Source organism: Mustela putorius, unplaced genomic scaffold, assembly GCF_011764305.1.
Source record: "Mustela putorius furo isolate JIRA1106 unplaced genomic scaffold, ASM1176430v1.1 tig00003853_pilon_pilon_pilon, whole genome shotgun sequence".
Classification (NCBI taxonomy): domain Eukaryota; kingdom Metazoa; phylum Chordata; class Mammalia; order Carnivora; family Mustelidae; genus Mustela; species Mustela putorius.
Genome location: NW_025422005.1, coordinates 28,474,142 through 28,488,055, shown reverse-complemented (window position 1 = coordinate 28,488,055; position 13,914 = coordinate 28,474,142). Strand labels below are relative to the sequence as shown.

At 42.9% G+C, this 13,914-nt stretch overlaps 1 protein-coding gene across 4 annotated transcripts in view; it reads left to right on the top strand.

The window, feature by feature from the left end:
- The window catches only part of MEAF6 (MYST/Esa1 associated factor 6), a 28,317-nt gene extending 16,709 nt beyond the window's left edge, over positions 1-11,608 (top strand). The window contains exons 5-9 of one of the 4 annotated variants that reach the window (XR_006601712.1): positions 3,218-3,410; positions 7,053-7,082; positions 7,188-7,245; positions 7,864-7,897; positions 8,423-11,608. Coding sequence is in view for 2 of the 4 variants with exons in the window: in XM_045064208.1 (XP_044920143.1) it covers positions 3,218-3,410; positions 7,053-7,082; positions 7,864-7,897; positions 8,423-8,431 (266 nt within the window). In the remaining 2 variants the exon portion in view is untranslated. The remainder of the gene's footprint in view (positions 1-3,217; positions 3,411-7,052; positions 7,083-7,187; positions 7,246-7,863; positions 7,898-8,422) is intronic. The other 3 variants (XR_006601713.1, XM_045064208.1, XM_045064209.1) reach the window with 3 other exon arrangements.
- The last annotated feature ends 2,306 nt before the right edge of the window (positions 11,609-13,914 follow it).

Below are 13,914 nucleotides of genomic sequence, written 5' to 3'. Positions count from 1 at the left end.
TATATATATATATATATACATATATATATATGTATATATATATATATATATCACGTTTTCTCTATCCATTCATCCATTGATGGGTGTTTAGGTGGTTTTCACACTTTGGGTAATGTGAATAATGAATACTTTAGTGGACATGGGAGTGCAGCTGTCTCTTCAAAATCCTGATTTCAGTTCTTTGGATAAATACCCACAAATAGGATTGCTGTGTGTTATGGTAGTTCTATAAACGATAGGCTCTTACCACTATAATGACACCAAGGAAAAATAAAAAGCCCTAAACAAAACATGTATTACTATTACATTTCTTTTTAATGCTGAATAATACTCCATTGTATGGATATACCACATTTTATTTATGTATTCATCAGTTAGTGGTCATTTGGCTACTAGGTTTAATACTGCTGTGAATATTCATGACAGGGGCGCCTGGGTGGCTCAGTGGGTTAAAGCTTCTGCCTTCAGCTCGGGTCATGATCCCGGGATCCTGGGATCGAGCCCCACATCGGGTTCTCTGCCCAGCAGGGAACCGGCTTCCTCCTCTCTCTCTGCCTGCCTCTTTGCCTACTTGTGATTTCTCTCTCTCTGTCAGATAAATAAAATCTTAAAAAAAAAAAAAAAATTCATGACAAGTTTGGTGTGAACCTGTTTTCATTCCTCTTGGATATATACCTGGGAGTAGAATTGCTGGATCATTTGGTAAGTCTGTCCTTAGGCTTTGAGGTACTACCAGACAGTTTCCAGGTGGCTGTACCATTTTCTATTCCCATCAGCAATGTATGGGGGTGCCAGTTTCTCCACATACTTGTGTATTTTTTCTTGTTCGGCTGCCTTTTGTGCTCCTACCTAAGAAACCATTTACCTAATCAAGTGGGTTCTAAGAGTTTTATGTTTTTAGCTCTTATATTTAGGCCTCTGATATATTTTGAATTCATTTTTGTGTGTGGTGTGAGATAGGGGTCAGACTTCATTCTTTTCTTTGAGGATGTCCACTTGTCCCAGCCTTATTTATCAAAAATACGATTTCACTGTGATTGTCTCATCACCCTTCAAAGCCATTTGACCCTAACTGTAAAGGTTTTATCTGGACTTCGATTTCTGTTGATCTGTATGTCTTTTTTTTTTTAAGATTTATTTATTTATTTGACAGACAAAAATCACAAGTAGGCAGAGAGGCAGACAGAGAGAGAGGAGGAAGCAGGCTCCCCGCTGAGCAGAGAGCCCGACGCAGGGCTCGATCCCAGGACCCTGAGATCATGACCTGAGCCGAAGGCAGAGGCTCAACCCACTAAGCCACCCAGGCGCCCCTGTATGTCTCTTCTTAACCACAGTCTTGGTTACTGTAGTTTTGGGTACTAAGTTTTAAAGTTTGTTTTCCAATTTTTATATGAAATTGGTTTAGGAGCAGGATTCATCAGCATACTTTTTCTAGCTTCATAGCCATAGAGCTCCCTCTTCTGTTGCACTCGTGACTTGTTAAAAAATATGGTCTTGTGATTTCTGAGATCTGGTTCCACTGCTTCCTTCTGCTTTCTGGGGACTGTCTCTTTCTTTTACTCTTGTGCCCATGTGTGACTCAACTTGAAATCCCCTCCCAGCATTTTATAATACAAAGATATAAAAAGAAGAAAACTGGCCCCTGGTCCTGTTGTCCACATAACTGCTTTTGACAGTTTTTAGAAACTGATAGTGTACAAAAATTAAATAAAGAGAAAAAGAAACCATGTACATATTTGGGCTCCTTGAGTAGTTGAGTCAAGTGAAAGTATTCTTCCATCCTTATCTATTTATGGTTTCAAGAAATTCCTTTCAGGAAAAAATAGGTATACCTTTACTAGAATATATGTAATTATTCTTTTTTTTTTTTTAAGATTTTATTTATTTATTTGACAGACAAGGATCACAAGTACGCAGAGAGGCAGGCAAAGAGAGGAAGGGAAGCAGGCTCCCTGCGGAACAGAGAGCCGGATGTGGGGCTTGATCCCAGGACCCTGGGATCATGACCGGAGCCGAAGGCAGAGGCTTTAACCCACTGAGCCACTCAGGCGCCCCTTTCTTTTTCTTTTCTTTTTTTTTTTTTTTAAGATTTTATTTATTTATTTGACAGCAAGAGAGGGACCACAAGCAGGGGGAGGGGGAGAGGGAGAAGCTGACTTCCCATGGAGCAGGGAGTCCCAAGCGGGCTCATGACCTGAGTGGAAGGCAGATGCTTAATGTCTGAGCCACCCAGGCACCCCTATGTAATTATTCTTAAAAATACATATTTATGCAAATTGTTTTTGAATTAGCTTAATATATATAAAGAATTTTTTTTTAAAGATTTTATTTATTTATTTGACAGAGAGAAATCACAAGTGGATGGAGAGGCAGGCAGAGAGAGAGAGAGAGGGAAGCAGGCTCCCTGCTGAGCAGAGAGCCTGATGCGGGACTCCATCCCAGGACCCTGAGATCATGACCTGAGCCGAAGGCAGCGGCTTAACCCACTGAGCCACCCAGGCGCCCCATATATATAAAGAGTTTTAAAATTGGGAATGTATGTCAGCTGAAGAGTATTACTACCACTTTTTAAATACTTTTTTTTTTTTTTTAAGATTTTTATTCATTCATTTGACAGAAAAATAGCACAGGCAGGGGGAGAGGGAGAAACAGTCACCCCGCCAAGCTGGGAGCCCAGTGCGGGGCTAAATGCCAGGATCCTGGGATCATGACTTGAGCCGAAGGCAGATGCTTATGGACTGAGCCATCCAGCCGTCCCTTAAATACTATTCTTAAGACTTCTCAGAATAATGAGGCTCCTGTCCTCTTGCGCTCCCCCTCGACAGGATTCCTGTACAGTTTGGGGAAGGAACCCAGGCTTTTTGTATAATCATTAATCCCATTAGTGTATTTGCTGTATAAGTGACCTTAATGCATCCAAGAGGAGGGACTCCTGCTTGTATGGTCCCATCCCCCAGCTGTCCTTAGGTAGGTTGCTTCTGGTTACACTATTTCAGGTTCCTTGAGTTTCTGGAACTCTGGTAACTTTGATGCTTTGACTGCACATATCTTCTCTGGCAGCAGGTATTTTCCTGTCACTTAGAATGTATGGTCTGGAAGATGGGAAGTCGTCACTTTTTTTAATCTGTTAGTGCTCAACAACATCTTTCCTGGCTGACAGACAGACTGCCTGAGGAGTGCTGCTGACGCTTCTGGGACTTGTGTTTATTCCCTCCAGGGGAACCAGGAAGTGGGACAGAAAGTGATACTTCTCCAGACTTCCACAATCAGGAGAATGAGCCCAGCCAGGAGGACCCTGAGGATCTGGACGGATCTGTGCAGGGAGTGAAGCCTCAGAAGGCTGCTTCTTCTACTTCCTCAGGGAGTCATCACAGCAGCCATAAAAAACGAAAGAATAAAAACCGACACAGGTCAGTGGCAGGGACCTCCCCCACTCCACTGCCCCTACTCCCCTGCCCAGAGCGGCCATGATCATTGCTGCAAAGGGGCTTTACTAGGGTAAAAACGCGTCAGGCTTGGTGCCATTTTTCTGTTGCAGGTGGGGAGAAATTGCTTTGGTCCAAATGAGACAGGCGAAGTTTTCTCCAGTGGAGGAATGGGTGGGCATTAGAGTGATGGTAAAGGAAGACAGCCTTCTTACTGTTCTGGTGTAAAGAATTTCATTCCATATTGAATCTGAGGAGGAAAGGGGGAAGTCTGTAGAATAGGACTTGGAATATGGCACTTGTACATGTTGGGAAGCTGCCAAGGGGAGAGATTCTTTAGCTCCTAATCCTGATCCCTGCTTACACTTACTCCCTTGTGGGTGAACAGAGCTGATCTCTGATAGGCCTTTTTTTCTTTTTAAATACAAGTGTTTGATTGCTTATGATTTCTTTGTTTTCTACATGTCTGTAATTGCTGATTTCAGATATCAGAGAGGAATAATATAAAGTCATAAGATATGAAAGTACCTTTCTAGATAATGTTTGTCCACTGTGTGTGTGTTTATTTTGTTTTTGTATTTTACAGTGCGTAAGGAGATAGGAATGACATCAGTGGACAGAGAGGTCAGGTGTCACGCAGAGAGGATTTTAGCATTACCCTCTGCCTGGGGTTTGTATGATAATGCCAGGGCCTATTAACTCATAATTGTACAGCTGTACTCAGGGAGGGGGATGCATAGCTTCTAGAGTGAGCAGTCTTTTCCTGACCTCAGACTGTCTTCTGGCAGGCATGAAAACCAGGTGTTCATAGGCTGGCTTTTGTCCTGCTCCTCTTGGGAGCTCACATACTGAGGTGAAGGATGCAAGCAAGGAGTGGCGGGGTTCCCTGTGCTCCAGTACCCTTCGGGTTGGGTTGCTCTACAGACCTGTGGGATATTCCTTCACACACCCAAGGCATTCACATCGTTAGCTTTGTGGTTATGGCAAATGGCGGTAATACAGAATGAACTTGAACTGGTTTAAGCCTCGTAGGCATCAGCAGATTCTCTAGTTTTTTAAAGAATTTTTCTTGTCAGTGGTGGCGGTGGTTTTTAGACTGCAGAAATAGTATTTCCTCCAAAGAGTGACTCAAGATCACTGTTTAATACTTTCCTGCAAACCAAAAATCACTATGCCAATCTCATGACTGCAGTAAGAAATAGCAAGATCTTAAGATTAGTAAGGTTATAGGCTATTTAATCACTGCGGTAGGACTAATGCTAGCTCATCACAAGCAGTAGCCGGGAGCTAGACTCTTAAAATATTTTTTTTAATTGTTAAGGTAATTTAAATGTCATGTTCTATGTTACTTTTATTAAATTTACTCCAGTGCTATTTTAAAGTAATGATTCTTTTCCTATTTCACAGTGTCTAGAGTAGGGGGACAATTCCTTGAAAGTTTCTGGGACATTTTTTCCATTAGTGATTTAGTAGGTAGCTACTGTTCATTGTAGGTGATACTTCCCCTTTTCTTAAGGCCATGATCAGCAGACTGATAAAAGGGAATTAGACATGAACTTAACTTCCTCCTGTGGGTTTCTAGTAGATTTCCATAGGAACACTACTCTGTCCTACCCCTTTTTCGTCTGGCTCCTAGAGCTAACTCCTTCCAGAAAAATAGAAGGATTTATAAAGATCTTGGGTATTATTTATTGCTTTCACAAATGGTGTTTTCTGTTTGGAAAGCCAGGACCCTTTTGTCATCCCGCTGCTGTAATACCTGGCTGGCCTTTTCTGTTGGCCGTAGGCGCCTACATGCTCCAAAGGAGCAGAGTCGGGCTGATTTGCCTTCTTTCTGGATAAAAACGTCCCGTGCACCAGAGTGGCACCTCGGGGGCCAGTGAGGTTTCTCCGATTCCTACCATCTTCAGTCAGGAAGTGTCCAAACTCCTTGTCCCCGACTCCTGTCTTTTCTGGAAGGGTGGAGAGTGGAGCACTTTGTTCACACACGTGTGTACATTTGCAGTCAGTACCCTACTTGTTTCTCCTCCCAGCTTGCCACGCCCCAGATACTCGCAGAAAGTTGATAGTGAATTATTTCAACAGATGTCTGAATGCCTGCTGTGTGCCAGGCATTGTGTAGGGGTGAGTAAAGCAAAGTGGAAATGAATACGGTACTGTAGCAAAAAGGAGTAACTTTTGGGTTTGTCCTCTTGAGGAATATGAACATATGTCAGATAATTTTTAGCATTCATAAATGATCACAGTGTTCTGAATTCGTATATTTTATATGTTATCTGAATAATAAGTCCCAGTGACTTTAAAGAAAAAAGTAGAAATAATAACTTATAGCTGCTCTTAGAGGTTTTTACTAATAATACACAGAACTCTAGAATTCTAGGTAGTTTGTGACATTTTCATTAAGTAGGTACAGTCTCACTTGTGAACAAATTTAGGTTAGGCTGAAAATTAAATTCTTTTTGAAGTTTTATTTACTTGAAGTAATCCCCACACCCATCGTGGGGCTCGAACACACGACCCCGAGATCAGGAGTCCCTTCCGGCTCTTTCAGCTGAGCCAGCCAGGTGTCCTGAAAAGTTAAATTTTTGATGGTTCCTGGTTTGTACGCTGCGTACTCTTCCACAAATGACTTAAGTGAGGCGGTTGCCTAAGAGATAGTGAAGTTAAGCTTTCTTCCAGCTTCACTCTTGCAAACATGGGCCAGGAGGAAGATAGAGCATTTTGCATATTGTTTCAGCACCTGTCTACAGTGTGAAAGGTGTTGGAGCCAGCCAAAGAGCTGGAGTCATGCTCAGGGTTAATGTTTGCTTTGGAGCTCGGCCCAGACCATGGCCTGTTAGCAGTGATGCCCTAAACAGTCTCCTCCACTGCACTGTTCCTTCCAGATCCCTGAGGCTCAGATGCTTGTGGATGTCGGCTCTCCTTTGTCTTACTGGGGGAGGCGGGGGCTGTAGATTTGGGTGTTCTTAATCCTAGCCCTGACATAAACAGTTACCTGCCATCACCAGTTCAGGGCCAAAGTGAAGGGACCATGCAGTCCTCTGGAACAAGACTGTCACCAAAGTTTATTCATTCGACCCTTGGCTTTCTAGGATGAATGCTCTAGAAAAAGAGTACCATGTTCCCTGGACATTCTTAGAACTTAGGATTGGGTTAAAAGTTGCAGAATGTTTTCTTTTAAAAAATGTATAATGTTTTTATCTTTCATGTTAGTCAAAGTGTATTGTGCTGAATTGTTAGTACTGTCTTTAAAGCTCCCTTTCATTATATGACTAAACCCTTCTTTCTCTATTTCTTCTAATGTGCTGTTTATATTTTTCACTACAATTACGTATTTTAAAAGTTCTAACTCTGAATCTGGCAGCTAATAGACGGCCTGCAGGTACCTCGTTTTCTAATGCAATAACTTTTCCTTTCTTAGTCTGTTCTTCTGATACGAAATCCAGTGAGGGAAGGGACTCTCCCAACCACAGAATCTTTGGTGCTTTGATGTTTGAAACTTTATGGCTTAAGATTCTTAAAGCTGATATTGTTTCTATGAATCTTGCTAGGGTGGCTAATCGACTAATTTATTCAATTAGTATATTAATTTCTACTGCTTTCTTCCTTTCAAATGCTGCCCCTCAGCCCGTCTGGCATGTTTGATTATGACTTTGAGTAAGTTTGATTTGAATTAGTATTTGTGCTGTGTTGTTTAGTGTGTAGAGACCAATATGCCTTTTTGAGACCTTTCTAACCCATAGTTTATCTGTTTAATTGTAGGTATGTATATTAGGTTAGGCTGGGAAGTTTTTTTTAAAAACAGAAAAACGTGATGGAGGTAACATTTTATTTAATAACTTAAGCAAAATTAAGTAAACTTCACTTTTATGCATCTTAATTTCTTTAAAAATAGATAACCTTTACTTTAATTCACATTTAAATTGATTTTCTGGCTTTGCTTCATAAGGAGATTAATAGTTTAAGAACTTGATATTTTGCTTTGGAAAGATTTAAAAATTGAAATTTGTTTAATTTCTTTTGTGTTTCATGTCCAGAAATACAAACTCCTAGTCTCTTTCCTGTTCTTAATCATTATGTGTCTCAGTGATTATCAGTGATATAGTTACAAAGCTAACACATTAACATAGAGCATGCCCTCTTAATCCAATCTCTTTTTAACGTATAGTTTTGAATAGTTTTTAAATTATATGGCTTTCATAACTGCTGTATATTTCTTTTTGTCATCTAAGTTTGCCTTGTGGCGAAAGTATCTGCTTATGTTTTTAAATACTTGCTTAATAATATCTGGGTAAACTAAATATGACATAGTCTAATGAAGAATGTGGGTTTTACTTAACCAAATAGTCTTTGTTATAGCTTGTGCCCTATGCAGTAGCTGATTCCTGGCCCCTCTTTCTGTAAATTAAAATGCAAATATTTATCTTTTCTATCACAGGATTGATCTGAAGTTAAACAAAAAACCACGAGCTGTAAGTATCAGCCAGACCATTTCAGAGAGGCTGGTGATTTTGTAGATGATTAGAAAAATGTGTTCTCTTCAGAGCTGAGTGTTCTAATCTCAGATTACAGCTCTCCATTTTAAAGGCTGGGGTATCCAATTGGATATACTTCAACTTTTAAGGGTTACTTAGTTTTTTTTGCTTTTTTTATGGTTGTTGTTTGGTTGGTTCTTGTTTTGTGTTTTTTGTTTTGTTTTGTTTTGTTTTGTTTATTAGAGAGGTCACACATTTTTACTGAAGAAAAATCCCCTTTGATTAAAGAATGAATTGTTAATACTAGTTTTTATTTTTGTTTTGTTTTGTTTTGGATTGGTGAGCTCAGGGGGCCTAAATAAGGGCAGAATTAATGTTTAAGATGTGAAATATTGTCTATTATATTTGGACTAGAATCTTTGGCTATAGAACAATCCCCTAGCAGAGCTGTTGATAGATTATTTTCTTAGGTTCCAACTAGTGTTCTGAGAGTAAGTTGGGTCTCTCTCTTTCTCTCTTCAGGATTATTAGAAGACTCATTAGTGCAGAAGCTGCAGAAGCTTCCAGGCTGTAGAGCCCTGCTTCCCTCCTCCAACCTCACAAAGATCCATATCCCTCACCTGAGTGCGCAGCCATCCACCTCTGCTTTCCCAGACCCAGTGCCTGTGACTCTGAATAGTTTGTTCTGAAACGTGGTGACAACTCATTTCTGTAAGACCACATTGGATCATTTACTGTGTGTCATTTTTAGTAACAGAACTGCAAGAAGACCAAGACATGGTTATAATTCCAGCAAGTTGCTAACTCTGCATTTCTCTCTTCTTGGAATGAATGTGTCCCCCCCCCCCCAAAACTGGCTGGCACCAGCTTCTTCTGTGATACCCATCAAGAAACGTTCTCTGGTTTTGTTTTATGCTGAAGGTAGAATGTAGGTCATGTTTCAGAGGGAGGCTGTAAATATCGGGCATTTTCTTATTTTGTTTGTGTTTTATTATTTTTCTATTGTTTTTACCATCTTCTTTTCTTTGGGGACTTTTTGTAATGCCGTTGTACAGCACATACCTTCCTGCCAACATATCTGATCATCTGCTTCGTGCAGTTGCCAGTATTCTTAACTGAAAAGAATCTGGTTTACCATAAAGAAAATGGGGAACTTGGCTCTGTGTTTTTGCAGGGGGAAGGTAAAGAGGGTTTATTTAATAATTACCTATCTTAAATCTTTCTGCGTTGGAAGCAGTTTCATGTTCAAGGAACAGGAAAAGCTGAAAAACCTAAGTTTAAATCAATCCTTTTAAAATAGATATTTTTATTCTTTTATATAAATAAAATTTCACAGGTGTTGACTTCTTATGCTTTACTTTTAAACCTGAGATTGTTTTTTTCACTTATTTTATTTATTTGTATCATGCCTTATGCAAATCTCTTCCTTTTTCCATTTTTCTTTCTTTGCTGGTATCTGCCTGATTAAACATTGCTCTAAAAATCACTAAGGTATATGGAAAGGCTCAGCATTACCCCCAGAGCTGGTAACGTTTGGAATTCTTGAGGAGAGTGAGAGATAGGATCTGCAAGAGGCAGCGATGCCCAGCAGACCCCCTACCTCACAGGGCTGCTCTGGCTGGGGAGCTTGCCGGTTTATCGAGCTGTTAATCTGCCTCTGGAGTGGGGCTTGACCTCGGCTGCTCACGGGAGTCACCTGGGAAGCTTAAGGACCTGCTGGTGCCTGCGACCCACCCCCAGAGACTCCAACTGGGGTGTCTAGTGGCTGGGATTTCCTTCCAAAGAGTCCCTGGGATTCTGATGAGAAGCCAGGCTTGAGAACCACTGCATGAGGAGTGTTTGATTGAAATCCTATGTTGTGAATCAGTCTAGGAGATAAGATTTGGGGCCCCATCTTTCCTTTGATGCTGTCTAGTCATAGTCCTTGACTTAGGCCCATATCTTTGTTAGAACAAGTATGTTCCATTGTGATAATATTGGTAGAGCTGAATATGGATGGCATCTGTTAGCAGAACGAGTCTATCTTGTCAGATGTGCGAAAGCTTTCACTCTTGTTCTCAAATAAACTCTCTCTTTTTTTTTTTTTTTTGGACTCTGTGGCTAATTAGATGTCTTTGGTAGCAAGAACTCCAATGTTAAGGTTTTTAAGAAAATAGTTTCTTATATTTAGATTGATCCTTAGAAAAAGGGAAAAAAAAACAATTATAAAGCTTCAAACCATGGGGACCAGCAGATTTCTATACCCTCCTTTGTCAGTTTCTCTCCTTTCCTGGGAGAGAAAAGTGGGGCTTCCTGTGGTCTCTCTGGCCTAGAGGAGAGCACACAGCAAACCTGAGAATATTTCTCTCATAGTTTTGACATTTGCTTGAGATCTGGTGGGATTGCTCTTAAAAAGTTATATAAAAACATACCTGTGTATATGAATACACACATATGTATATGATCATGGTTAGAGGTAGGCTGCTTGCTTTATACTTATTTTCTCTGTAAAGTTTTCAGTCATTGATTAGGGGACCTCCCAAGTTTTCCTGTAAGCTGGCCACAGACTAAAGAAATTTAAGTCATGAGGGAGTGCTTATGTTCTCTAAATCGGAGACATCTGGGCAGAAACCCCAAGAGATGCCTACCATGCTTGTGATATTTGTTGCTTTGGTTATCAACTAAGTTTGTCTGAAAGACTCAGACCTGACCAGTGACCCTGCCAGAGTGGCTGCTAGGACCCATGAGAGGGACTTCCTTCTAGGCAGGCCTTCATGGGATTATCAGGGTCTGGAATAGTATTTGCTTTAGGCCCTTAGGCTTCTTATCTCCACAACGGGGAGAAGTTGCCCTTAGCTCCTGTTCGAGGTTATAAGACACTGAAAAAAATCCAGACTCGTGGTAGTTCTATTTCATGTCTTCTCCTGGGAGGATGGTGTCTGTACACAGCTCCCAAGGGAGTCTCAAGTATGCTTGCTTTTCCCGCGGCTGAGAAATCGTTTATTTTGTTGAAACTCCGCATGTTCTAAATAGCGTCAGACCCTGCAGGCTGAAGATGGAGAGGGGGGACGACCCACAGAGGAGAGGACTGCTTGTTCTGTGGGGCCAGCGGGAGGGCCTGAGGGAAGTGCCTGGAGTCGGACGGGGTTGGCAGGCCGAGGGCACAGGAGTTCAGTGCCGCTGTCTGCTGTCTGCGTCTTGGGGGCCTCCGGAATGCTTTGAGAAATGGAGCCTTTGGGGGCTAGAGAATACTCTGGAAGTATCCTACAAGGAGGACTGTTGATACCGCAACCTGTGTGGTGAAGAAAGGAATGGAAACAAGTATTTAAATGGCCTAACTTTGAAAGGAGTAAATATGCTGTTTTGAAACACTCTGCGACCTAGTTTTTGCTTTTATTCTGACTTATCTGCCCCTCATCCTCGCTCCCAACTCCTGAGGCATGACTGCCCGTCAAAATCCCCGTCTGAAGCCCGCTGCCAAGGCTGCTGCACTGGGGCGGCGTGGAGTGTGAACAAGCAGCGTGTGTGTTTGTACACGTGGACCTCTCCGGGCTGCTGTCCTGCTCGGGGCCTGGGAAGGTGACTAAGGAGAAAGCATTGCGATTCTCCCCTGTCCATGTAAATGTTACTGTGTCTGAATTTTCTAAGTGGTAATCTTCAGGCTTGGAAGCAGTTTTCACTTTGGAAAACTTCTGTAGAGTAAAATCACAGTAAAATCGTCACTGCCAAGATGGGCTGTGGTGTTGATTCCAACCCCCACCTCAGCGCAGGGCGGTGGTCCCCAAGGAGGAGGGTGTATGGAGGCTGGCCTGTGGCTGGGAGCGGGGTTGGAAGGGTACATTTCAGGCCTTCAATTTGTTTTTATTTTCTGGCTCAGCCTTTTTTAGTTGTCACTTTGAACGTGGTATATAATAACATGTAAAAATATTCATTAGTACATGGAGATAGTTGATGAATAAACCTTAGGTTGAACCACAAGCAGTTGTTGCACTTCAGCCATCCTGCTCTTTAGAACGGGCAGTTATCCTGATGTAACACCACCTACGTGTTGGGGGTGTGTGTGCTCCAAGCGTTTACTGTCCGTGGGCAAGAAGAACCTTTGGAGGCCCCTGGCCGACAGAACCCTCCTCAGATCCCCATCCCCGTAACTTATTCCTGTACCCTAAGGAGGTGTTAAAAGATTTCATTTGAATAAATAATACGTGCAAATGGCATATATTCAAATAGTACAGGAGTATGGTCAATGAAAAAAAAAGTCCACCATCCCTCAGCAACCATCTGTCCTTCCCAGAGGCGGTTCCTCACGGGCCCTTCCCGAGGAGCTTTGTACACAAATGAGTGATATGGACACAGCTATGTGCCTAGTACCAAAATGGTAGCTAGTCGTACAGCTTAGAAAGCGTTCTGTGAATGCAGCTTGTGAACCTCATTTCTGTCGGCTCTTTGGCATTCCCTTATGTGTGTACACCACAGTTTATTTAACCAGTCCGCTGCTGATGACATTAATGCTGTTTTTCATCTTTTGTCATTTTGGGCAGGATCATAAAGCCTTATGTTTTGCAAATATGATTCTTAGTGGTGGGATTGCCGAGCCACCGTATCAAAGGGTAAAAACACAGATTTCCCTGTGACTTGATTGCCCAAATCACTTTTTAAATGTGAATACATGTGTTTTTTTTCTCCTTTTCCATTCCTTCTTATTCCTCCACTTCCTGAGAATTTTTCTTGGGTGATTTGTTACCCATAACAGTTGGAATTTTCTGGAGCTTTCAACTTTGTAAAGGGCAGTACATAGAGTGGGCGACTCTTGATCTCAGGGTCATGAGTTCAAGCTCCACACTGGGCACAGAACTTATGTTTAAAAAAAAAAAAAAAAAAAGAAAAAAAGAATTCTCATCTTTGCCTTAGCACTTTCTGTATTATTATCTTTAGAATCTTGTTTTCGGCTCCTACTGGAGATGCTTGTCTCTGGGCATTTGGTTCAGGCCCGTTGCTCAGCGACCTCCTGCCGCACAGACAGTCATACCAGGAGGCGCCAGCAGGTGGCAGGCAGAGCCCCACAAGCACCCCTGGCCTTTAGTGGGGCTCTAATCTGGAGAGCCGCCAGAATCAGCCAGAATCAGAGCGGTTGGACTCTTCCCAGACCCAGCAACATGCCCAGCCCAGGGTGCGGTGGGGTGGGTTGCCTGATCCTTCCCTTCTACCGAGTTCGAGTTCGCAACCATTTCTTAAATGGTTGAGCAATTTAAGATGGCCAGTACCTGCCTTGAGATGTCCTTCAAAAGGCCATATCCCAGGATGACAGCCCGAGGCCAACTCCCCATCCAGGAACTAGCTGGAAGGATTTACATACCATGGCCTGGGATGGCCCGTGTTCCCTTAATTGTAGGGCTCTACTTCCTGTCTCTTTTCAGCCAAATCTCCCACACCCTTCCCATGAAGAGGAGGTCCTCAGAACAGGCTCTTACTCACCACCCTCTACTCCACCCACTCTGCTATGGTCTAGGGGAAAAAAACTAGCCAGAGGTTTGAGAAGCCCTGGAGCAGAAGTGCTAGGATCCCAGGACTGCCTTATTTGGGGGCAGGAGCCTCTGGGGACCAGCGAGGCCCAGGGTGTGAGGTGCCGGCTCCACCCGCTCTCGACTCCTGGATTTGTGTCCCACTGAATCCCAGTTTTCCTGATGGAGACCTGCCCAGCCTCACCTTGAAGGCAGGGGTCTTGCCCTTCTGTGTCGGGGAGGAAGTGGCTGCGCAGGGGGCGGTGTCAGTGGTGGCCTTTTCCCAGTCACTGCTCCACACCAGCCACCCTGCCGGGAGACCAGGGATGTGTGAAGTGCTGGCAGCACTGGGGGTATGGGCCCTGGGAGGGCTGCTTCCCCAGCCTCAGTGCCCTCGGGCTCCTTGCTGAAATGCCCCAGATGTTTAGGGACCGCTGGGTTTTCCTCAGGCCAGTGGAGTCGGATGGGGACAGAGTGGGTGGGGACATCCAAGGAAGGGAGATTCATCCATTTGGGGCCAGTTTGTTCTTTGCCAGG